At 41.1% G+C, this 23,928-nt stretch overlaps 1 protein-coding gene across 3 annotated transcripts; it reads left to right on the forward strand.

Annotated features, from left to right (window-relative positions):
• Positions 1 to 575: 575 nt before the first annotated feature.
• Positions 576 to 19,542, forward strand: TMEM196 (transmembrane protein 196). Of its 3 annotated transcripts, XM_054992064.1 has the most exons (6): positions 576 to 740; positions 12,951 to 13,007; positions 13,806 to 14,060; positions 16,836 to 16,909; positions 18,252 to 18,333; positions 19,413 to 19,542. In XM_054992064.1, exons 1-6 carry the CDS (start codon positions 576 to 578, stop codon positions 19,473 to 19,475), a joined length of 696 nt encoding a protein of 231 aa, XP_054848039.1. In that variant the 3' UTR covers positions 19,476 to 19,542. The 3 variants fall into 3 exon arrangements, with proteins under 3 accessions (XP_054848039.1, XP_054848040.1, XP_054848041.1); XM_054992065.1 differs by lacking the exons at positions 16,836 to 16,909; positions 18,252 to 18,333; XM_054992066.1 differs by lacking the exons at positions 16,836 to 16,909; positions 18,252 to 18,333 and having other exon boundaries at positions 576 to 722.
• Positions 19,543 to 23,928: the final 4,386 nt, after the last annotated feature.

The raw sequence follows: 23,928 nt of genomic DNA on the forward strand, positions 1-23,928 counted from the left end.
CAGGAAAGGAGCGTGGTGCTGAATTTAATCTGTCTTCGCCAGCCTGAAGGATATAGAGACTTTATTCCAGCATCGGCAGCAAGAGAGAGAGGCAGAGAGACGCGCGCTCCCCGGATGCTTGACCGGGGCCCTCGGGAGGAGAATGGGATCGATGCCACCGCTTAGGAGAGTCGTGTGATCAGCAAGTGTCTGGAGACACCCGGCGAGTGCATCGGGGAGGCATTCAGTACCTCGGACAGCTCTCCGTGGAGGCTTCATTAGGCAGAATCTGCGCGGCTGCCAAGCGCCGAGCTTCTTGCCGGGCTCCCTCTACCCCAGGCGGGGGAGAAAAACCCACTGCCGGATTCGTTCGCTGGACTCTTCCTGGAGGTCCTTATCCTGGGCGACGACTAGCTTGAAGGTCTGCCCGGACCGGAGTGAGAAGGCGCCCTCTGACTCGGCAGCCAACCTGCCTGCCTTCTCCGGTGGCTGCTGAAGAAGAGGCAAAAGTTTGCAGCGGAGGGGAGCGCCCCCCCGGGAGAAGGCGAATGCGCTGCTTTCTTAGCTGATCTGGTAGGAACGATGACCGAGCGAGGATGTGCACCAGCAGCCACATCATCGGCAGCCTCCTGGTGCTCTCCGCGCTGGAGATAGGGCTGGGGGTGTCGAGCGTGGCCGTGGGGGCTGTCAGTTTCAGCCTGGTTCTTGCCGAGCGTAAGCCTCAGCTGGGAGACTCTTCTCCGGTATGGAGCGGGGTGTGTGTACGTTAGCCATTTCACTCTCTTTAACTCTTGATGGTGATGATGCTCGGTCTGTGCTGATTTCCATCCTTTCATGCGATCCCCACCCCTTCCCATGCTTAACACTCTCGAGTGCATGCTTGGTGCATGACTGATGGTGATGTATCATCTGCTCCCTTCCCTTCCCCGGTGTCTTTTAGGGCAAAAACTTGAACTTTATTTGAACCCCTGTTCATCTCATATACTTCACCCCCACCCCCGTCTGCAATTCCACACCACAGAACACTGGGGCCATGCGCTTTGCAAGCATGAAATCGACCAAGTGGGCTGTGAGAACTCTTCCCTCACCCCACTCCATGCACAGTACCAGATGGTGGTCTAAAGATAGAAAGGCTGGTTTCAGGTAATGTCAAGGGCATGTCTTCAGAGGGTGAAGAGAGAAACCGAAATAGGAGTTCTGAAGCATGACATCATTTTCTTGTGATTAGGAGCAACCACATCTTTTAGTCAGGATTAGATTAAAAATGTGGACAGACTCAGGTAGGCATGTTCACTTTCCATTTTGACATCCTCTTGCATCGTTTGATCAACATGGTTCATAATGGCAAATCAAATGTCTCAACACAGATGATAGCATTTTCACTCTGATTTTAATGGATTCTCCATTGAACTTACATCATGCAAATTGCAACTGAATTCTTGAGATTTGCAGTGTGTTTATGATCATAGCACTCTAGACCTAAACACTTTCCCAGGAACTCAGTCCTATTTATTTCAGTGGAATTTCTTTACACTTAAATAGTACAGCCCCAAAGAAATTAAGCATGTTTAATTCCCACCTAAATAAATAGGATCCCTCAGTTGTGTGTAAAGGGGCTTAGATATATTTAACTTTGGGGATTTTACCAAAAAGTGGTTATGGCTGTGATGAGCAGTAACTGTCAGTCCAATTACTTTGGAGCAGCAACTGTACCTAGTTGAAATCAATGGGCAAGCTGGCTGAGGATTTTGATTTGAGTCTCTGTGTGTATTAAATTATATATAAAGTACTATTGCTCACCACTAGTTCTGATCTTAACAGGAAAAAAGGTAATGATGGCCTGTATCAGATCCTGTAATCTTCTGAATTAAACAAATTCTTTTTTTAACCCTCCCCCCACATATTCCTTGTTTTAAACCAATAGCTTAAAATATAATGCTGAAAATATTGATACATGCCTACTTTCCTCTTATTTTAGATTGAATACCTGCATATTTAGCTGCATATTTAGTTGCATATTGAATAGCTACAATTTAAATTTTAGTTTGTACATTTGTACATATTTTACCTTGTTCATGAAATCTGGAAAAACCCCCACAACAATAACATTTTCTTGAGCAGCAGCCCAAATAGGTGATTTTGATAGCTGGGATTTACCTCTGTACCATCTCCAATAGCCCATTTGAGTGCACAGTGCTCTGTAGATTTCAGAAGAATATAATGGTGCCAAAAGGACTAGGAAGTTACAGTTAAATCTTTGGCAGTATAGAACAGAGAAAGTTGAGATAAATAGCTACTAACTATAGGCTGTCGGATGCAAATGGATGCTGTCTCTTAGGATCTGAACTCAGTGGTAGCATTGATATTACAGCACAGAACAACATTGGGTAACTGCGGTGATTTCTTTTCCTGGGCTTCCATACCAGCCGTCTGTGTGTGTGCATAGGGACTCATAACTGTGTATATCACCTAGAACATAGCCTAGAATAGTGACCCCTAACATAATGCCCCTGGGTACCTGTGCACCTGTTTCCTTGCGCCCATTTGCTTCTTCCCCAAAGCAAACATCCACTTCCAGGATCCCTCCACTTCTCTGAAGTAGCTCAGATCATCCCTGTCTGGAGGAATGCCTCCAGTTTCTTAAATCCTAGGAAGAAGGTTACTTGGAATCTCCTGACATTTTGTGGAACCTCCCAACTTTTTCTACAGTCAGAGGTCTCCTTCTCAACGGTCTCTGCAAGTGCTGATTAATACATGGTCCTGGCCAGGATGTGATCTCAGTATTGGCCCAACATGCTTTCCCAAACTACTGATTGGAAGCCAGTTGGTTTATGAACCTTCCTTGTTAATGGTTTCAAAGCAGTATAGGTTTGTATCACAGACATGCCAGTCTCCCTGACTAGAATCAGACTAACAAGTCAATCATGTGTATATTTGCTCTGAAAATAGTCCCACGGAATTTAATGAGATTTTTTTCCAAATAAGAATGCTTGAGATGGCGGCACAACAAACCTAAAACAAAGACTTTGCCTTAGCTGTTGTAGTCTGAATAACACTGAATGAAAGAGATGAGGCAGAAAAGGGGTGGGGGAATGAATGACCGAACTTCTGAAAAGCACACCCGTTACAGGAAAGCTCTATCAGTATGCACACTTCCTAAAATAACACAACACGGAAGTGTAATTAAAGGCCTTTGACCCACTTCTATCTTTAAATAGCTGCAACATGATAGAAGCTCAGTTTCACACATAAGGGGCTAAAGGGAAGGTTACTATGGAAACCTTAACTCAGAAAATCCTATTTTAGGAGGTTTTAAATTGCACACATATTTCACATATCGTCTCACTAGCTGCACATATCTTATTAGGTGATTATGTTAAATATTTTTATTGCTATAAGATGATTAATAACAACAGTCAGCATAATGTATTTAGAGTTGGTACATGAGAAATTCAGTCCTCATATAATTTTGGCACGTGCAAGTCCCATTTATTTCAACTGAGAGTTCACCCTTGAGGTTTGGATTGGCTTTGTTGCCCCACCTTTCATCATACTTCAGAAAAGATGTTCATTATGTGCTTACTGCTCAATACTGACGTCAATGCACCTGTCCTATAAACTAAAAGCATTACTAGCAGTGCAATCCTATGCAGAATTACTCCTGTCTAAGGCCATTGAAGACAAGGGGCTTAGACTGGAGTAACTACATAGTATCACACTATTCATCTACTCCAATATGATGCTTTTAGCTTTTGGGCAGGGTGGACTATTTGTTTACAATTGGAGACATACTATGAGGCATGCTATTACAGATATTGTGAACATTTTAATTACAGATAATTAGTACTATCTACATATAAGTGATGGACTAATCCCATCACTCATTTTGAGTATTCCAGACACCTGGCTGGACCAAGATCTCTAATTTGTGGCATCATTAGATTGAAATCTTGAGCTCTAAAAGCAAAAGGGGGGCTCTTGTTTGCTTTCTGCACCAGTTCTTGAAATACATCATCCTTACATTATCAAGCTTTTTTGTGCTTCCAAAGGGACTAGAAGTTTGATCTTGTTTTAATTACTAATGGGGGCCTAGAATATATAAATCACTTCGATTGCTGCATATCCTTTAGGAACTTTAGGACTTACTTACCTAGGTATTTATAGTCTATTTTTCTCCTCAACGGGGACTCAAACAGGCTCAAAATGTTGTTTCTCCCTCTATTTTATCCTTAAAATAACAACCCTGTAAAGTATGCTAGGCTGAAAGACAGTGACTGCCCCCAAGTCATCCAGTGAGTTTCTGTGGCAGAGTGAAGGATTTGAACCAAGGTCTCCCAGATCATAGTCTGACGTTCTAACCACTGTATCACACTAGCATTCTGTGTGAAGAATAACTTGATTTCAATGGCTTTTTATGCTTGGTCTAGGGAAGGCACAGCAGCATTCAGAAACATCTTTTGAATTTATAGCACAATACGTTCAATATATTGACCCAATATTGTTTGACTCCAAGTCACAGGTACTTTCCTAGATATCTGCTACTTGAGGTACTTTAACTGGAGATCCCAAGGACTGAACTGGGAACTTCCATGTCATTCTACAGAACTATGCCGCTATACCCTGTGATGTGAATCACAGGGAACATCTGTTGCTGTCAGCTTTGATCAATTTTAGGTAAGATGTTAAGATAAGAGTTCAAATCCAACAAGATGACATGCAGTGAAATTCTAAGCAGTTACTCCAGTCTAAGCCCATTGAGCTACTGGAGTAGCTCTGCTTAAGATGTCACTGATGGAGTCTCTTCCATCCTGGGTCCAGGAAAGGTCCTTGGAATGGGAGTGATTAATACCAATTGCCACTTTGGGGTCAGAAAGCAATTTTCTCCAGGCCAGTTTGTCCAGGGATCCTGAAGGGTGTTTTTGCCATCTTCTGGGCATGGAGCAGAGGTCACTGGGGTGTGTGATGTGGAGGTAGTTGGGAATTTCCTGCATTGTGCAGGGGGTTGGACTAGATGACCCTGGAGATCCCTTCCAACTCTACGATTCTATGATTTGTATAAATGTATCATTGTAATCTTCCCTGGATTAAAACCAGAATGCTCAATGTCTTTGACAAGAAAGAAAGAAGAAGAGCCATACTTTAGCCTTCTCAGGTTTTAATCCAGGTCTGGGTCTCCACATCCATCAGATTTTCAGATAATCTGATGGATGCGGAGAGGCAAACCTTGCCTCCTTTTTCCAGTTGTCTGTGCAAGTGTGAAGAGGCTGTTAAAATGATGCTAACTCTGATGCCCATGAATCCGGCCATTCTATTTTAAGTGTTTCCTGCTCATGTGGCTCATCTTAGGCACACAATGTGGACTGTAATTAGTCTCTTAAGGTAAATAGAAACACAGTGAGATTTTGTTTGAAACCTACTACTCAAACAGAAGGAGCTACTTCTCCATAGAAACAGCACAGCCAATCATAGGAGTGTGTGGAACACGGTGTTAGCAGGATGTCAACATGCATACAAATAGCTGTTACATACAGACACAGGAATACAAACTTGCACAGAAAACATAAAAATATATGCATAATGCTGTTTTAAAACAATTGCTACCACCCTGAATCATACATCAAGTATAACATATTGCTGTCTAACAGATCTTCCCTTCCGATTTTAACTTTTCAAATGAAGTGTGTCTGAGCTTGAAGATTGCCTCCAACCTATACTCTTGAATCTAGAATTTAAGATTTGTGGAAGGAAGGCTATAATTAACTATCTGCTATTGGGAAATCACATTATATAACCCTGCCTTCATTTTACATGTTTTAGGCTAAACCCTGGCATTGAAAATAGATTCTGGGGTTGAGTCCTAGTGAACTCTGTTTTCAATTAAGCCTAAGCTTTCACAAGGTTACAGCTTTTGTGTGTACACTGGCTATTTTGAGCTTACATTGCAGTGTGTTCTTGGCATGTATGTAAAGCCCCCATTGTTGGGCAATTTGCTTTTGGAAGGACATTCTACAGTGTAAGGGTATATATGCAAAAAATAGTTGGAGCTGGCTTTAGTATGTTGCTACTTTTAAAAATCTGAATTGGATTCTTTAATAGTAGCGTTAGATAGAAGAATATTAGGAAATCAGTCCAATGATAGTTTCCAAGACACACATTTCCAGGCACAACTCTACCCCTCCCCTGCAAGAGGATGAAATCCATGAGGATTGCACTCCTCACCCAAGGGAGCCCCCCCATTTAGGCACATCGGTTCCTGTGGAGAAATACCCTCTGCCCTAGAGATCATATTTATATTTCAATAATTGGGACTGCACTCTGTTTATGTTCTGGAGCCTGAGTTGCTAGTTCACAGCTGGCAAAAAGAAGAGGCAAGGGGGATGAGTCATCAGTCCTCCAAGCATCAAGTACTCCAATGCTTAGAAATGCAAATGGCTGCAGCTAGAGTGAGATGAAAGGTTTACTATCTAGTATCCCTGCTGGATTTTCACAGCTCAAAGAGAGAGGCATGAGGCCAAACTGTATCTATTCCTAGTAGGTCAGTAAGATCAGGACTGACCCCAGAGGGGAGATTATAAAATCTCAGGACATGAGGGAGAAGACATCTTGCTGTTGTTCTTGGCTCTAGCCATAAAGACTCTAGCCTTTACAAAGAGACACCATCTTGAGCAGATGTTGTGGGACAATGGAAAGAAACTAAGAGAACTAAGGTATTGGAGGGTTTTAAATGTTGCAACTTCAAGAGATACTAACTTATCCTAATGTAACATCATTTAGGTAAGTACAGAGTTAGTTTAGAGGATTTCATGCTTTCACCTTTTTTTATTCTTGCTCAGCCTGATGCTTATACAGACCATGTATACTGTTTCTTATTCATTTATTATCGATTGATTACCTGAAGCCATGGTACTTGTGCCATACCTATTTGGCCCTGCTTTCCAAAGAGTGGTAAAGGGAAGGGCAGAGATTGAGTTTACCATCTCTAAGGCACAAAAGCAAATAAGTCCCTGTGCTAGCTAGTAGGAGCAAATGGGAGGTGCAGCAACTAGGGAGAGCCTTTAAACAGCAACACAGTAAAGAGTGCCAGAAGTACAAATCTTCCCAGCAGAAGATACTCTTTCAGATTTCTTGGTGATAGTGGTTACTACCCAGAGAGAACTTGATATCCTCAGGAGTAAGGAAAAGAGGCAGACTTGGTTCTAGAGAAAGACTTGGAAGACTGGGTTATCATTATTTTTTGCAAAGATGGAGTATGTAGGAAGGAGCATGGATGAATTCCCACCCCCATCCCACTCTACCAAGCTGCACCATGTTTCATTCAATGATTTTCTCTCACCCTGGATGATTTCTCATAATGGAGTGAATTCGGGGGATGCTTCAAACCAAGGAACAAGATGTAGGATGAAGAAGAGTAGGATAGGGGATAACAACAACAACATTAAATTTATATACTGCCCTTCAGGACAACTAAAGGCCCACTCAGAGCAGTTTACAAAGTGTGTTATTATTATCCTCACAACAATCACGCTGTGAGGTGGGTGGGGCTGAGAGAGCTCCAAAGAGCTGTGACTGACCCAGCTGGCTTCAAGTGGAGGAGTGGAGAATCAAACCCAGTTCTCCAGTTTAGAATCCTGCCACTCTTAACCACTACACCAACTGCACCAAACGTATAGCATGGAGACTTATAGTGCAATCCTAAGCAGAGTTATTTCAGTCTAAGTCCCTTGAAATCAATAGGTTTAGACTGGAGTATATCTGTTTAGAATTGCACTGTTACTTTTGTTTAAAAATATACCCCTACCCTCCTACCTCTACCCCTACTCCACTTTACACACGAACAGAAAGGCTGCCTATCTTTTCCCCCTACTGAGACTAATAGTATGTGTGTGATTTGTTTTGGAGAAAAGGCAGACTCCCTTAGTTCATTTATGTATTGGAAGATTTCAGATCCTGGTTCTTTCACATGATGAAATAATCTGATCATTCCTCATCACTAACTCACATCTCATCTCTGTGATTTTTGCTACTGGGGGAAGTGACACCTTATTCTATCAGTGTGGTATAGTGTGGTATATATTTTAATAAAAATTAAAATACTTTTCCAATCTGTCTTCTTGGTAGATAGGCTGCCTATTGCTGAGAGAGCAATTCCAGAGTATATTCTGGACTATTCCCACCCACCCCCCATTTCTGCAACCTTTCCTACTTGCCACTGAATACAAATTGAACATTCCCCTCTGACTATTGCAGGACATGAAGGTTGGCTGGCCTGCTTAGCTATCATGGAGAGATGGGCAAACAGTAGCTTCTGCCCCTGCTCAACAATCGATCTGCCTACCTATTAGTAAATACTAGCAAGAGAATCTGTGCTCATATAAAATCAGGCCCCCTGTTACCAAGATAATATAATGATAGTAGGAAACCCAACTGGTGTGCACAGAAATGCAATCAATAATTCTGCTTGGTGGGCAGATATCTCACTAGGCAGATTTCTCATTGGAGAATATCCCTATCATCTGCTGACTCACTGTCCCCTTGCTGCCCCTCCTACAGCCCGAGAAATCCGAACCAGAGAGCAAGGCACCAGAAGAATTGTCAGCAAGGAAGGCTTCCATCCATTCTAAAATTTGAAAGAAATTTGTACAGAACTGGAGCATTCCCCATAGTTTTGAATGGGCATTATTTGGCATTATCTTCATTGGTAATTTTTTTGCCTACTCTTCCTTTACTGTACTGCTCCTACTGCTATCTGGACTCATGGAGGGGTCCTTTACCAAAAACAAATAGCCAATTGATTTAGGGGTGGGAGTATGACTCAATGGGAGAAGATTCCAGGTTCAATCCATGGCATTTCTAGTTTAAAGGATCCAGTAGTAGATGATGAGAAAGACTTGCCTAAGACTCAATCCACAGCCTCTCAGAGGAGATGATATTGACCCTGATGGTCTGATTCAATATAAGGTAGCTTCAATATAAGGGGCTGGGGGTAGATTCAATATAAGGTGTAGGGGGCACCATGCAAAAGAGAGTAACACAGAAGAATGATGGAGAAATTAAAGCCTGGGTACTAACAGAACTGTTGACTTGGCAGATTGATATTTTGGACACTTTCTGATGATTCATTTCTGAAATTAGTTTAAAGAGAGAGGGGGGGTGGGGGGAGAAAGAGAAAGCTATTTTCATTTAAGATAACTGTCAAAAAGAATCAACCACTTTTCATTCTTTGAACTGGTCCCTTGTCAGTTTTCTCTCTAACTTCAGAGTTAAACTCGGATACAGCAAATCTTGTCAAAATCTGAATGCAGATGCTTGGTAGCCACTTTCCCAAGACACCATCCCATATTCCTGACCTTTAGTGCTTGCGTCATTCACATCCAACCCCCATTCAGCTGCCACTGTGTCTGAAAGGCCCCTGAGTCACCCTGATTTAAGTCCCATCAATTTCAACAGGACTTTGACACAAGTAACTTCCATTGGATTGGTGCCATAATCTTGATGCATTTGTGGGGGCAGAGAAAAAAACAACCAAGTGCATATACATTGTTTGTTGCATGGATGTACATGAGCTTGCACCACCAGCCCCTTCTTCACCCCCTAGAGATGCATTGCAAAAGAACCTTGACAAATAAAAATGCATCTACAGAACTCTGTGTGTGCACTTAGACAATCTGATCATGCACACAGAGCCTACATTGCCATAGTCTGTGTGTGCATTGTCTTTTCTACAAATTATGTGAGAGGCTGGTGGCATGATCCTGCTTCTCCTTCTAGGGATGTTGACAGTCAGACACAGTCCTCAGTGTCTGTTCTAGAAATTTAATATTAACTACTTGCTGCCAGATCCTGTACTTCTTTACCTAGAAGTAAATCCCACTACATCCAATGGGACTTACAGCCAATTTACACATTAAGTTGGTGAATCCATGATCTGATTCTGTGTATGTGTTATGTGCCATCAAGTCACCTCCAACCAATGATGACCCTATGAATGAAAGACCTCCAAAATGTCCTATCATTAATAGACTTGCTCAGATCCTGCAAACTGGAGGACATGGCTTCCTTTATTGGGTCAAGCCATCTCATTTTAGGTCTTCCTCTTTTTCTACTAACTTCCACTTTTCCTAGTATTATTGACTTTTTCAGAGAGTGTTGTCTTCTCATGATGTGACCAAAGTACGATAGCCTTAGTTTTGCCATTTTAGTTTCTAGGGAGAATTCAGGCTTGATTTGACCTAGAACCTAGGCAAACCTGATCTTGTCAGATCTCAGAAGCTATGCAGGGTCAGACTTGATTAGTAATTGGATGGGAGACCTCCAAAGGAGACCAGGGTTGCAGAGGCAGGCAATGGCAAACCACCTCTGTTAGTCTCTTGCCTTGAAAACCTTAGGAGAAACCATAAGTCAGCTATGACATGACAGTACTTGCCACCACCATATGCTACAAATAAATACGCAAAGGGAAAAATCCATATAAGTGAAGGAAGAGTTTGGTCACCCTTGCTTCCCTTTAGATTTTCCTCCCACTACTCTACTTTATAGGAATCGACCCTGTTTGGGACTTACAACCATCAGGGTAAAGGATATCCCTAAACTCATTGTTATCAGAGACAAAGATTCTCATTCTCACTAGGTCCAGGTAGAGTTGCTTCATGGTGCCACCAACTGGACAGCACCAACTGCTGAAATCAATGATCTTAAGGTGGAGTAACTCTGCTCAGGACAGTGATGATAAAGTGCTGGTTCTTTCCTTTTTCTAGCCCATCTAGAGAGTCAGTGTGGTGTAGTGGAGAGAGTGTCAGCCTAGAATCTGGGCAATTCACGCTTGGATCCCCACTCTGCCAGGGAAGTTTGCCGGGTGTCCTGGGGCCAGTCAGCATAATTTCTCTCAAAGGATCATTGTGAAGATAAAACAGAAGAGAAGAGAACAACATAAGCTGCTTTGGGTCACGATTAAGGAGCAATGAAGAGTTGTATTGTGATAACAAGGGGTATTACACATGGAGATTGATCACTCTGAATGGCATTTTAGTTCTGGAAGAGTACAGTCTCTTCTATGTTTGTGCTCTTCTTCACAGTTCTATGCAGTAGTAGCCAGTGATTTTACTTACTCGGGCTTTTAGCAAAAGCTTGTGGGAAAAGCTTGCTCACCTTTACTTACTGTTGATGAGTCATTTCAAGGTGATTCCATCTGGTATCCCATCTGTATGACACTGCTGAAAGGAAAGATAATGAGGATGATAACACGAGAAGGAAAGGATGTATTATTTCTGCCCAAGCCTCTGGACTCTTTTCGGGTTTTGCAGGGTTTGGGAGGTAACTATGAGTATGAGGTGATTATATGAATTTATGGTGACTGTATGAAAAAGAGTAGACATGAATCTACTGGCATTCATCCAGAAATTCATCATAAATTCTGGTTCCAAAGCTGCACCTCACTGCATGAACAAGTACTGCACAGTTACCGTATTTATCTGAAAGGAAGATGGCACCCTGGGGAGAAAAGTCGACTCTTCCTTTCAGGTATAGTTTCTGTGCTTTGGGGAATGCTCAGATACTGAATAGTAGCCATGGATGTGCCTGAAGTACACCAAGCTGATCTGGGTAAACAGTCTGCTCTGATGCTGCCCTGGGACTAGAGTTGATAGATACAGTCACCCAAACTGAGCTTATCTACATTTTCTGTGTTTGAGTTTGGTCACATTTGAAAAAGAACTGAATATTTCAGAAACAAATGAACTATGTTGGATTTCCCTGCTACTAAATGCTACTATTTAAAGTAGCATTTCTACTATTCACAGTCTTCAAGTGTAAGCACTTGGGGAGGGGGGGGATTTTAGGTTAATGTAATATGTGGATTTGGTATGGTTCAATTATTCAAAACATGCAAAGGCAGATAGACTTCCTATTGAAATTGGAATTCTCAGTTTTAGATTTTTAAGTCTCCATTTTTTAAAATAGAATATTTTGGATTCAGAAATGCTCACCTTGTAGAGTTTAGTTGACTTTTTACCACCACCACCACCACCACCACCACTACTACTACTACTACTACTACTACTACTACTACTACTACTACTAGGAGTACCTTGGTGCAGTGGGAAGCTGCAGTACTGCAGCCCAAGCTCTGCTCACGACCTGAGTTCGATCTTGGCAGAAGCTGGGTTCAGGTAGCCGGCTCAAGATTGACTTAGCCTTCCATCCTTCTGAGGTCAGTAAAATGAGTACCCAGTTTCCTGGGGGTAAAGTGTAGATGACTGGGGAAGACAATGGCAAATCACCCTTTAACAAAAAGTCTGCCAAGAAAACATCGTGACGCGATGTCCCCCATGGGTCACTAATGATTCGGTAGTTGCACAGGGAACTACTTTTACCTTTTTACCTACTACTACTACTACTGCTACTACTACTACTACTACTACTACTACTACTACTACTACTACTACTACATCATCATCATCATCATCAACATCATCATCATCATCATCATCATGTGCCTTTCCCAAGTCTGAACCAAGTCACTGAATTTAAAATGTCTTATTATTAGGGAGAGGAGAACTATTCATGACACCCTAAGCTCTTTGTAGAAAGGTCAGTATAGACAGATAAAAAAATAGTGCAAATAAAATAAATGCTCTACAGTGGTTAATGTTTATAATTTCACATACACCCAGGAATGGACCAGCAAAGTAACGGACTTCTGAAATAAGGGGAGTAAACAAGGCTAGTAACATACCGTTTTTATGTTTTCTTAATTATACAGTATAGATAAATTGCTCTCCTGAAAGAGTAATTTTACAACGCAGTACAATACAGTACTGTACAATACAGTACAGATTTACAATAGAATACAAATACAGACAAATCTGAAACAATTAATTTTCTGTTATTGCTTGCATTGCTTTATAATACAGAGGGTTTTTACCAATTGAACTAGACCTTCAGCTATAAAATAATTACTCTTCTTCTCCTTACAGTTTCTGCTTTGTGGAGCATGTGGAATTCTATGTGCCAAAAAAAAATCAGGACTTGTTGTAAGTTTTCACATAACTTCTAATATATATCGGCCAGTAAAATTCAAACTGTATTTTGAACTCTTTACAGCTAGATCATCAATATTACCTTCACAATAGTGGTAGGAAGTACATTTCTACTAGCGTACCTTCACAGTGAGTTCAGGAACTAGGTAGGGCAGGCTAAGCAGTCTGCACTGGTCCCACTGAAATCCCTTTTGACCATGTGGAATGGTGGTGAACCAGTGCAGACTGAATTCTTTCTTTCCTTGTGGAACCAGTAGTATTAACTGCACAAATGATACACCCTCTCCCCAAATAGCCTAATTCTAATGAAGCCAACATGGCTATACCTCTTTGCCTTTACTTTCCACCAATTATCACATTGGTTTCCATTGGTACCCCTAGCCTTCCCCCCAGCAAAGGAGCTGCCCTTAATTACTTCCACCATTGAAACAATCCCATTCAAGATATTTTACCAAACTTAGAGAATCTCTAATCATACCCAGTTCAAACCAAATACCTATATGAAATCTTGATTGATACATACAATTATGGGGGAGAGGACTATACCTCTATATTTAGAACTTAATGCTCAAAACAGTTATTGTTTGACCTTGGGCAGGTCACTAAGTGTCCAAGTGACCAAGCTACAGTGATCGACCTGTGGTGGTCCAATATGGTGACACAGCTGATAGGTCTATGAAACAATTAGTATCTTCTTTTACATTATTCATATGTGTCTTCTTTCATTGACATCTCTATTCTTTCTCCTGCAAATGACCTCGTGCTAATGGGATCTTTGTTGTCTCTTACCAGATGATCCTTTTTTCAGCCTGCTGTATCTGTGGACTCATTGGAGGAATATTAAACTTTCAGTTCCTTCGTGCACTGACAAAGAAATCTCCCGCTCTCTATTCATTGCATCTTACATCTATGTCCCTGGCATGCATTGGGATTGGGGGCTGTACCCTTTCATCATGGCTCACTTGCCGGCTTGCCAGCTATGAGCAAAGGCGAATGTTTTCTGAAAGAGAGCATTCACTGCATCACTCCCATGAAATGGCTGAGAAAGTAAGTTGGGAATATTTTCTGATTTGTTGTGTTTCTCCTCAAACAACTCAGTGTTCTAATATATTCCAGTGGCAGTGGGAGAATTGTTTTCGGCAATGTGAGTAACAGGGAAATGAAATACTGCTCTGCTGTTTATATTTCATTATGTTATAGAAAGCTATTTTTAGATACTGTATCTTTATTGCAATACACCCATTTCAACAAAATACATCCATTATCAGTATTGTTCCATTGTATAACTTCTCTAAATGCTTTGCCACTAAATATAGAGATCCATAAAAAATAGAATGGCTGTTTAATTAATGAGCCTTTCTCAATAAGCCTCATTGCATGAAAATATTATCCTTTCTGTCCTCTGCTAAATTGTTTGCAAATCAGAGACGTATCCACAGATTCAAATTATACAGAAAGTCAAGCAACACTATCAGCATTTTTATCTATTGTTGAATTGTACAATTTCATGCTGCAAGCAGAGGAATAGAATTAGAGAATATTTTTCTCATTTTTATTTGATTTCATTTTGCTTCTATAGATTTTGTTTTTATTTAGTCTAGTTATTACATTCATTCATTTTTTCCCTTATTGGTTCCAGTTGGAGACAGATTGCAAAGGAAAATACACACACAAACTGTAATTTCTTGCTTACCATCAAAGTTGGACAAAATGTTCAGGGACTGAATCTTTCTCTGCCAAATCACAGCCATAGGTCCAATGTTTTTTTAACAGTGTAATTGTCTTTAATTGACAAATGTGGGTTGAAACTCTCTGGAACTGTAAGACAGAGAAAGGGTCCCCACCCAGTTTGATAGGCAATTAAAACCTCAAACTAGCAGGGGTCCCTGAGGTTGTGAAAACCACCACCTGCCAAATAGATCCTCACCCTTTCTAGTTAATTAAATCTTGCCAGGATAAGGTCCACTTTACTTTGGCTAGGATTATTAATATGCCTCTGCTGGAAGAAAATTTCTCAGACCCCTTTAAGGAGGGGTAAGGCTAGTAAGGACTTTATTGAAAAAGCCATCTCGAACTACGGATAAGTATAGGGCAGTGTCAAATTTGCCTGAATGATATTTTTGCCCATGATCCATTTCAATCTGGCTTTAGGTCTGGACTGGGGAAACAGTCTTAGATGCACTGGTGGATGGAAAAGGATAACTTCCCTACTGACCCTATTGGCAGTCTTTGATGTGGACGATCATTCCATTCTATTACACAGGTTGTAAAGTTGGGAGATAGATATGGGACTCCAATAGTTTGGGTCTTTACAAACTCAGAGGGTTTCCATCAGAGATAGTTGCATGGCCTATTTAATGTAGTGTCCTTCAAGGTTATATAGCCATGTTGTTTAACATCCATTGTGGGCAGCTCAATGAGATAATCTGGAGGCATCAATATGCTGGTGATATCCTACTCTATATTTCATGAACTTACCAGGTTCAGTTAATATGAATTCAATGCTTCTAGGTTCAGGGGCTGCTTCTCATCTTTAAAACTCTTCACATCTTAGGACCACATATCGGAAGGGCTGGCTCACCTGGTATGAGCCTACACACCCCTTGCAGTCTGTACAACAGACCCTGAAAACTGCCCTTTTCCCCATGCTAGTTAGACTTCTTTGGGAATGAAACCAGGCCCTTCCAATTGCTGCTCCCTCTCTCTGGAATGGCCTCCTGAAAGTTGTGCACCAGGCTCCACCTCCTTACTGGCTTTTAGGAAGGTCTGTAAATTTTGCTTTTCCGGACAATGTTTTGGTGTTGTGCTCTTTCTCTTGAACCTTAATATGTGCTGGTTGTGGAAGTGTGAGTTGGAACTTTCATTTATAGCTTGTTGATTTTGTTTGTTGTTTTTGAATTCTGTTGTTAGCTGCCTTAAGTCCCCTGGGAGAAGGCAAGCAAGAGAACAGACAACTAGGCAGTGGTTTGTATTTTATTTGGCATCCTAAGAAAGGCAGGCAGCATGGCAGAGCAAGTACTGAGGCTTGCATTTTGTATCCATAAAAGGGCAGGCAGAGTTGCACAGCATGTACAGAAGCCAGGGACAGAGTAGTGTATATTAAGAGGTATTAATGAATGGGGCTCATTTTCCTTTTTGTGTTATGTTAATGACAGTAACCAATTGGATTTTGTGGGGAGCTGTTTGTGGGGAGCAGTAAACAAATGTGCAGTGCTAGTGGGGAATCAAAACAGTTGAACATCTCTTCCTCCTAACCCCACCCCCTCACACACCCTGAACAAATTAATTTCTCAGGGAGAAGGTTCTCGCACAATTTCTTCCTTGACCTAGGGCCAAGCTACAAGTGATCACGTAGTGATCAAGTGGAGGGCAAGTGAACAGGGAGGAATACACATGAGTCTGTTCACTTACTGTTCAAGTGTCATTCATCACTTGTAGCTTGGCACCTAGTAGACTTGAATGTAGGATATTCTTAAGCAGTGGGGTCATTGGATCATCTGTTCTGAGTCTTCTCACAGTATAGATCCAGAGGAGTTAGCTGTGTTAGTGTGTAGCACAAAATAGTAAAGATGCATCTGACAAAGAGTCAGATGTGGTTCTCGATAGCTTATGCTACCATAAAGTTGGTTAGTCTTAAAGGTGCTACTGGACTCTTTACTATTCTCGCAGTATGACAAGGCTCAGTCCAGTGACAGACCTATCGCCGACTCTTTCGTTTACAATGAACTCATCTTTATATGTTTTGATACTGATGTACCATCATGTATACACTGTTTCTGGTTATATTCTTCTGGTTATTTATAACTGTTATATTTATATTAGAGATTGAGGGGTATTGAAATAACCGACCTGCCCAGCTGCCCGGTGGTTCCCCCGACACCAGAGTTACCTCCCAGGTATGCTGAATTCTAGGGAGTGACAATGTTCTTCTGTTGTCACCCTAGGAAGTTCTGCTTTTCAGAGAAATACATAATCAAATCTTGGTTGATGATCTGAGCACTCTCTCAGAGATCTTCATTTGTGAATGGCACTGATAACACATAATTAGGTGCTAAAATTTGGAAGCTCGTCCTTGACTTCAAATACTGCTCCGAGCTGTAAGCATCCAAATAGCCTATGTTGGATGAGCCCATGAGCTAAAATTATACCTTCTCTATTAGCTCTTTCATACCTTAGGTACACTGGGTTCGGTCCAAGGATTCCCTTCTCTTTGGTCCACTTGAGGAAGACATAGGCTGATCCCGCACACGTTGGATAATGCACTTCCAATCCTCTTTATAGATCATTTGGAATGGATTTTTTCATGTGCGGAACAAAAAATCCACCTCAAACTATTGATAAAGTGCATTGAAAGTGCATTATCCAACGTGTGCGGAATCAGCCATAGTGGAAAGGAATTCTCAGATCCAATCCACTCTCTGTATGTAGACTAAATTATGACTGTAGCATCATGAATAATATTTTAAATTAAAGAAACAACTGCCAACACTCATACTGATTTGGGACTACAACTCAGATAGCAACATTTATGCTGGTGATTCATGGCGAACAACTTGAAAATTAAAATTTTTGCTCACTAGCTGACAAAGACAACAAAACTATGATTAAATGTCCAATTGAACTTTTCTTACCATCCTTAATTTGTTCACCCTGATTGTACTCCTAAGAGGTAGGCTATTAAGAGTTTGTTTACATAATCTGATCATGATATAACAATTTTTATTCTCATTTCAACCCTGGATAAGTTTAAGTGATCAGGGGTCCTACTTCACAGTGAAGCAAGGAAGGTAATACATACTTGGATAATCAGGAACTGTTTTCCATCCTGCGGCTTTGTGTGGTGATGAACTATAATGTGGTCAGTTCCTGACACTGATGAACACAGCAGAATTATTGTAACTTGGAACTGAACTTGGCCCAAGGATGAACACGAGGGCATAAGGCTAAAATACTCCTCTGGAATTCTTGGAATTAAAAACCCAGGGCAAAACGGCTGATTTTCAGTAGTAGTCCTGAATTTCCAGCCATGGCTACGCCTTTTGTTATCTTTCTTTCTGGTTATGTAAACAAGCTCTATGATTTCAGTTTTACAAATGGGGAAATATAAGTTGTGATAGTGACTGGAGAGTCTCCTCCGATGTTTGTTTGATTGCATAATACTGGCTTTCATAAGAAACATCCATTGGCTATTTAATGGCTGATGGGATGTGACTTTACTCATCTCACTCTGTTTCCCAGCAGACAGTTGTCTTCGTCACCAAACCCCCACCTCAACCGACATTATCTGGCACCCTTTCTGGAAATCCTAGCAGAGACAAAGGTATAAGTGTCCATGGAAATTGAACTGCCATCTCTTTCATAATTAGAACATGTTCACCATATCTTTCTTAAGACTTTACTAAAGTGAGGTCTAGGACTGGACTTGCAAGGAACAGTTGCTCTGGGCAACCATTTCTAGAGCTGCTTGTGGTAGGTGAAGACTTTTCATTAGCTACACTGTCTTTGTTCAGGTGTTATCTGCTGTCAAGGAACATAAGTGGGTGGAAGAACAACACAGGGCTTGATGTTATGTGGAAACATGAAGCAAGCAGGGAAGGGATCATAGGTCCCTCCTAGGGCTTCCAGGTCCCTCCTACCTTCAAACTGGAGAGAGCACCCAAAGGGATGGGGGGCTAGTTCTTCTCTTCCATGGGACTTCGAAGATGTCACTTCTGGTCAAACTGGGTCTCAGTGGGGCTGATTCTTTAAGAATTTGCTCAAAATATAGTGTTTTCCTTATTTTTTGTGCCAATTTCTAAAGAATTGGCTGCACTGAGACCCTCTCACATTTGTTTGAACCGGAAGTGGTGTCATCAGAAACTCTGTGGAGTGTTTTGATATGTGTCCTGGCCTCCCCCCTGCCAGCTAGGCGAGCAGTGGTTGGGGAGAGAGCTGTAGGGGATGGTATTGTTCAACATTTTGCCTACGTTCTGGAATGGCTAAGATCGGCATTGCTAAAGAAGCTTCTGCAGCTCTTTCATTTTGTGGCTGGAAGATGTTTGCCTCCAGATCTCTCATGCAATCACCATTCATGATAACCAACACTGCATCGTACTGTAGGTATCTGTTTAAACACGCAGAGCCTTCCCTTAAATGCTAGGCAATGTGGGCCCCTAAGGTTTGCAGTTCTGCATTCCAGCTTGCTAGGCTTTCCCCTGCAGATGACTAAACTCCACACTGCCATTGTGGAGCAACTTACCCACAGGGTAGTTACTGTAGGGGGTCGGGATTCTCCAAAGGGAAGCCAGAATGAGCCGAATCAAGGCTGCAGGCCTTACATTCCTGAAGCCTGTAATCAGCTGTGCATCCAACTGTCAAGAAATCAAATTTAATTTTAATTAGTGATTTTAATTCTTACAGGAAATGACAGACAACGTGAGCAATGGAGGACCACATCTAATTTATAACGGAAGAGCATATTGAAAGATTCAGTGTTCATGGGACAACAACTTTCAGGATTCTCTTTAAGGGGATAAATGTAGATGCCAATAACTTTGAAAGAATAAGAATCTTGGCTTTGATTTGCAACAATTTCACAATATTAGAAAATGGCACAGTGGCACCCTAAATCAGGTGGTTCTTTTGATTTCTTTTCCCATATTCTGGAGATATTTTACTGCATATTGGGATAAGCAGAAATTATAACTTACAATTTTTTTTGGTCTGAATAATTTTTCATAGTTGTTTGAAACTATTTGAAACAGATTTGTGGATTCTTCTTCTCTTGATGATTTTTAAAAAGAAACCCTTTGGCCTACACATGACAACTAAGAGGGTTCAAATATTGGATTGCACAGTGGTAGGAAAGAAAGCCTTGCCTTTCATAACCAGAGACTAAGGAATGAGTTATGAGCATGCTGCAACCACACTGATGTCTTTGTTTTGAAAGACAGAATGCTTTAAGGATGCCCTAAGTTAAAACCCGAACAATGCCTTGCTGTAAAGAAACTGTAAATATTTCCAATTTGTGAAGTATATTTCATAACTTGTTCATAAAAGATGTCAAATAAAATGAAATCTTTAAAAATGCAATGGTTTCTTTTGCTATTATCCTAGATCAATGTGTGAAATGTTCCTTAAACACACAGGAATCATGACTTCAACTCTGGCAGCCTTGTCCTTTCTGTGAGGGCTCAGAAGGGATTTGGAGTTTCTCCCTCCTTCCAATGTAGCCTCCCTCCAAATAATAAAGGTAAACATAATATAATTATGCACAGTATAACATGACTAATCAAATAAAAATCTATTGTGCCTATATGGCCAGGTAAGTGGGGGCATGGTGTGGGGCCCGGGGGTCTGACATCCCTAGGAGGATAACAGTAGTGCACTCTCCCATTATACAACAATGGCACTCCAAAATCAGAATAAATGAACAGAAAGATTGATATAATCCTATTTGTCTGCTAAAACATCTCATAATAGCATAGACACTAATATATAACCCTATAACCTACCCTATTTATATGGGCAGAAGATGTTTTGAGTGACATGGGTACAATTACATTCCCCTCAGCCAGAGCATGAAGCATAATTGTGCTGTATGTCTAAGTCATGTGGGAAAAATGTACCCCTGCATTTTACATTCCTGGAGGGAATTGGCACTAGTATGCCTAATCCTCTGGAACATATAGATAACCATTCAGTTGTCCAGAAAGCCCACTCTGATTTTGGGTAGTGGTGGTGATGAATGGAATCAGATTCCTTGCACAGTAAATTCTTGTCCAGGCACACCATAAACTCCCCCAACTGGTATACTTGTAGCACCTGTACTACATGTTGGCCACCCATAATCCACCGGGCTTCTTCCATTTCTATGATTTCTGGTCTCTCCTTTTGGTCAGGAGTCACATGCAGTGTTCCTCTCACACCATGCTGCTTTTTGCAGACAGATTTCTTCAGCAGCATGGCCACTGCAGGGCAAGGGGTTTTTCCTCTGCACAGCAAACTACAAGAATCATGCTGAAGCTTGTTGACGGAGAAAGATGATCTGGACAATTTCCAGGCCATGGACTGTGAGGGCACAAATTCTGCAACTTTTCAGGACGCAGGAATCGACGACGTGTATATTTGAAGATGTAGGAGCTGGGCCAAGGACAATAAACTCGAAATATAATTAAATGGCCTTCTCAGACATTGCTGCCAAGTTTATAGAATATAGACAGGTAGGCAAAGGACTCTGTAATATATTTATGCTCAGGATGAAAGCTGTAACACATGCGAAACCAGCTGCCAGGAATAATATTCCAGAGGTCACTTATTAAAAAAAAAAGACGCATCAGTATTATGTTAAATGTATTCCTCTAGAATCTTGAATATGTGTGGAGCCTATTCAGATAGAATAGCCTATATATTATTTTACTAGATGTAGAAAATCTTACATAAACAGCCTTTCTCCTGACTATTTGAAGGGGAGTAGTTTTATCCCCCCAATAATCTGTATTCCCACAATAGAATAAGCCCACCTTAAGAACATTTTATTGCAAGCATGGGAGAGAAATGTTTTAGATAAAGAAACCCTGATAGTTCGATATATTGTCGAAGGCTTTCATGGCCGGAGAACGATGGTTGTTGTGGATTTTCCGGGCTGTATTGCCGTGGTCTTGGCATTGTAGTTCCTGACGTTTCGCCAGCAGCTGTGACTGGCATCTCCAGAGGTGTAGCACCGAAAGACAGGGATCTCTCAGTGTCAAACCTTGAGAGTCTTGTAATGTTAATCATATGGACCAGTATTAGGAATATGCATTTGGATAGTAAAATAGAAACCAAACTGCCTCTTTTAAATCCAGTTTTCAAGAATAATGACAATTTGTAGTTTCTGGAAATGACTGTTTAAGAAAAATGTAGGAATTGATCTACTGCAGCATGGTGGCATGGAGAATATGATTTGATTTGATTTGATTTAAAAATAGACCTTCCTGCACTGACCACTTGGAAAAACTCAGTGACATGTCAGTGTTGTCACACTTCACTCTGCAAGATAAACTTTTAATCATCTCGAAAACAGCAATGCTTCTTCCTATCAGTTGGCAGGCAGGACAATTCCCTCCTGGGTGCAAACCCTGAGGATTTCATCCCAATTGGATAGGGGGGGGGGATATAAATGTGTTTTTCGCTGAAACTAACAGAAATCACTGATAGAATCACAGAGTTGGAAGGTACCTCCAAGGTGATCTAGTTCAACCCCTGCATAATACAAGAAATTCACAACTACCTCTCCCTCACACCCCCAATGAATGACCCCTGCTCCACGCCTAGAAAATGGCAAAAAATTTCTCCACAAACCCTGACCAAATTGGCCAGGAGAAAATTACTTCCCAACCCCCAAAATGGTGATTGACGTTACCCTGGATATGTAAGAAGGGGCCAGAGAACTAAGCGCTGATGTAACCCTTCCTTCCCTCCTTCTAATGACCTGTCTAGCTCTGCACGACCACTCTGTGCCAACTGCAAAGCACCAAGTCTAAAAACTGAAAAAATGTCCCGTTTTTACTGAGAACTCAAAATGATTCTAAATTGTGTTCTGGGCGCTCTGAGCATGTATATTCTTCCAGTGCTTTCCTACATCTGCTCCCCACTGACAATCCACTTTGACAGGGGGGGAAAGTAACCAAGAAAAAAATGTACTTTCCTTGGCTGTGCCTACATGACTCTCAAAGCTGAGTGTGTTCACTGAGTGTTCTGTCTTGGAGTACAAATACTTTGCACTCAGGAAATGCAGTTTGATCAATAACTTCCAAACATGTGCTGACATAATGATGGTGGTGCAGTTACAAAAACTCTTGAAATGTAGCTGGTTTCAAAATGATGCACAACCTGTCTATGAGGGTTGGGGTGTGTCATCCCAACAGTCCAGTTAGCAGTTGCTCAGCTGCCTGCTGTGTTGAACGCTGCCCGGTGTGCAGAACCACTCAGATACAAATAGTTTGAGTAATTTTGTAATTCAGCACTTATTCTCAACGTGAAATTCATGGAGTACTCAAATGCTGATGATGACCACTGCAAGCAAGACGAACTTGATTTTTCTGCTGTGTTCTTTGTGGAAACTGAAACATTGCTAATGGAAACAAAAGCCAAAATGTAGTAAAGAAAACAAACGTGTAATAACTATAGTAAAGATAAAGATTTTTTAGAAAAAACTAAAACACTAAACTATGTTTTTGTTTTGTTTTAGTGGTTTTTAAGATGTGTTTTTAATATGTATATTTTTAATGTGTTGGCTGCCTTGTGTCTCTAATAAGAGAAGAAAGGTGGGGTATAAATGTTGAAAATAAATCAAATCAATCAATAAATACAAATAAATCAAATCAAATTTCTGAGCAATCATGCACCAGTTTGGAAGCACAACTGTATCACGTTGCTGGTATTCATGTGCATCATTCATGCCCAAACCCAGACCTTGTGTGGGAGTACATTGCTGACGTGTGGATGACTCAAGCTTCTCACTTGCATGATTTTACAGTCAGTTACCATTCCATAAATCAGGGTGCCCCAACCGAGAATGCCTCATCCCTGGTAGTCATCCATCTGAACGAAGGAACATATACATCAGAGCTCTTTTGACTTTGTCTTTCAAGTACTGTGTGAACCTGTCCTTAGCTGAAGTTTCAATGCAGAATCAAGATAGTCTCAAGTGACTCCTAAAGGGTTAAGCTGAGCAAAGCTGAACGATTTGAAAATTCCCCTTATGGTGCATATTAACATTTTGACAGACTATAGAACATTTAATGCTGATGATTTATGCAGCATGAATTATGTGTTTCATGAGCAAAGATGGTTTGAATTTGGACAATTAGAAGAAAAACCTCAGCCTAGATTATGAGGAACAAAGGGGCACATGATATATGGCTAAGAGCTTTGCACTGTCTTGTCTCCAGTG

This window comes from Eublepharis macularius, chromosome 11, assembly GCF_028583425.1.
Source record: "Eublepharis macularius isolate TG4126 chromosome 11, MPM_Emac_v1.0, whole genome shotgun sequence".
Classification (NCBI taxonomy): domain Eukaryota; kingdom Metazoa; phylum Chordata; class Lepidosauria; order Squamata; family Eublepharidae; genus Eublepharis; species Eublepharis macularius.

Excerpts from the sequence above, each read along its gene's own strand:
- TMEM196 (XM_054992064.1), top strand. The coding sequence starts at position 576 with ATGTGCACCAGCAGCCACATCATCGGCAGCCTCCTGGTGCTCTCCGCG. Across the intron at positions 741-12,950 it reads CGGTATGGAGCGGGGTGTGT|TTTCTGCTTTGTGGAGCATG; the intron begins GTACGTTAGCCA and ends TTCTCCTTACAG. Across the intron at positions 18,334-19,412 it reads AAATCCTAGCAGAGACAAAG|GAAATGACAGACAACGTGAG; the intron begins GTATAAGTGTCC and ends TAATTCTTACAG.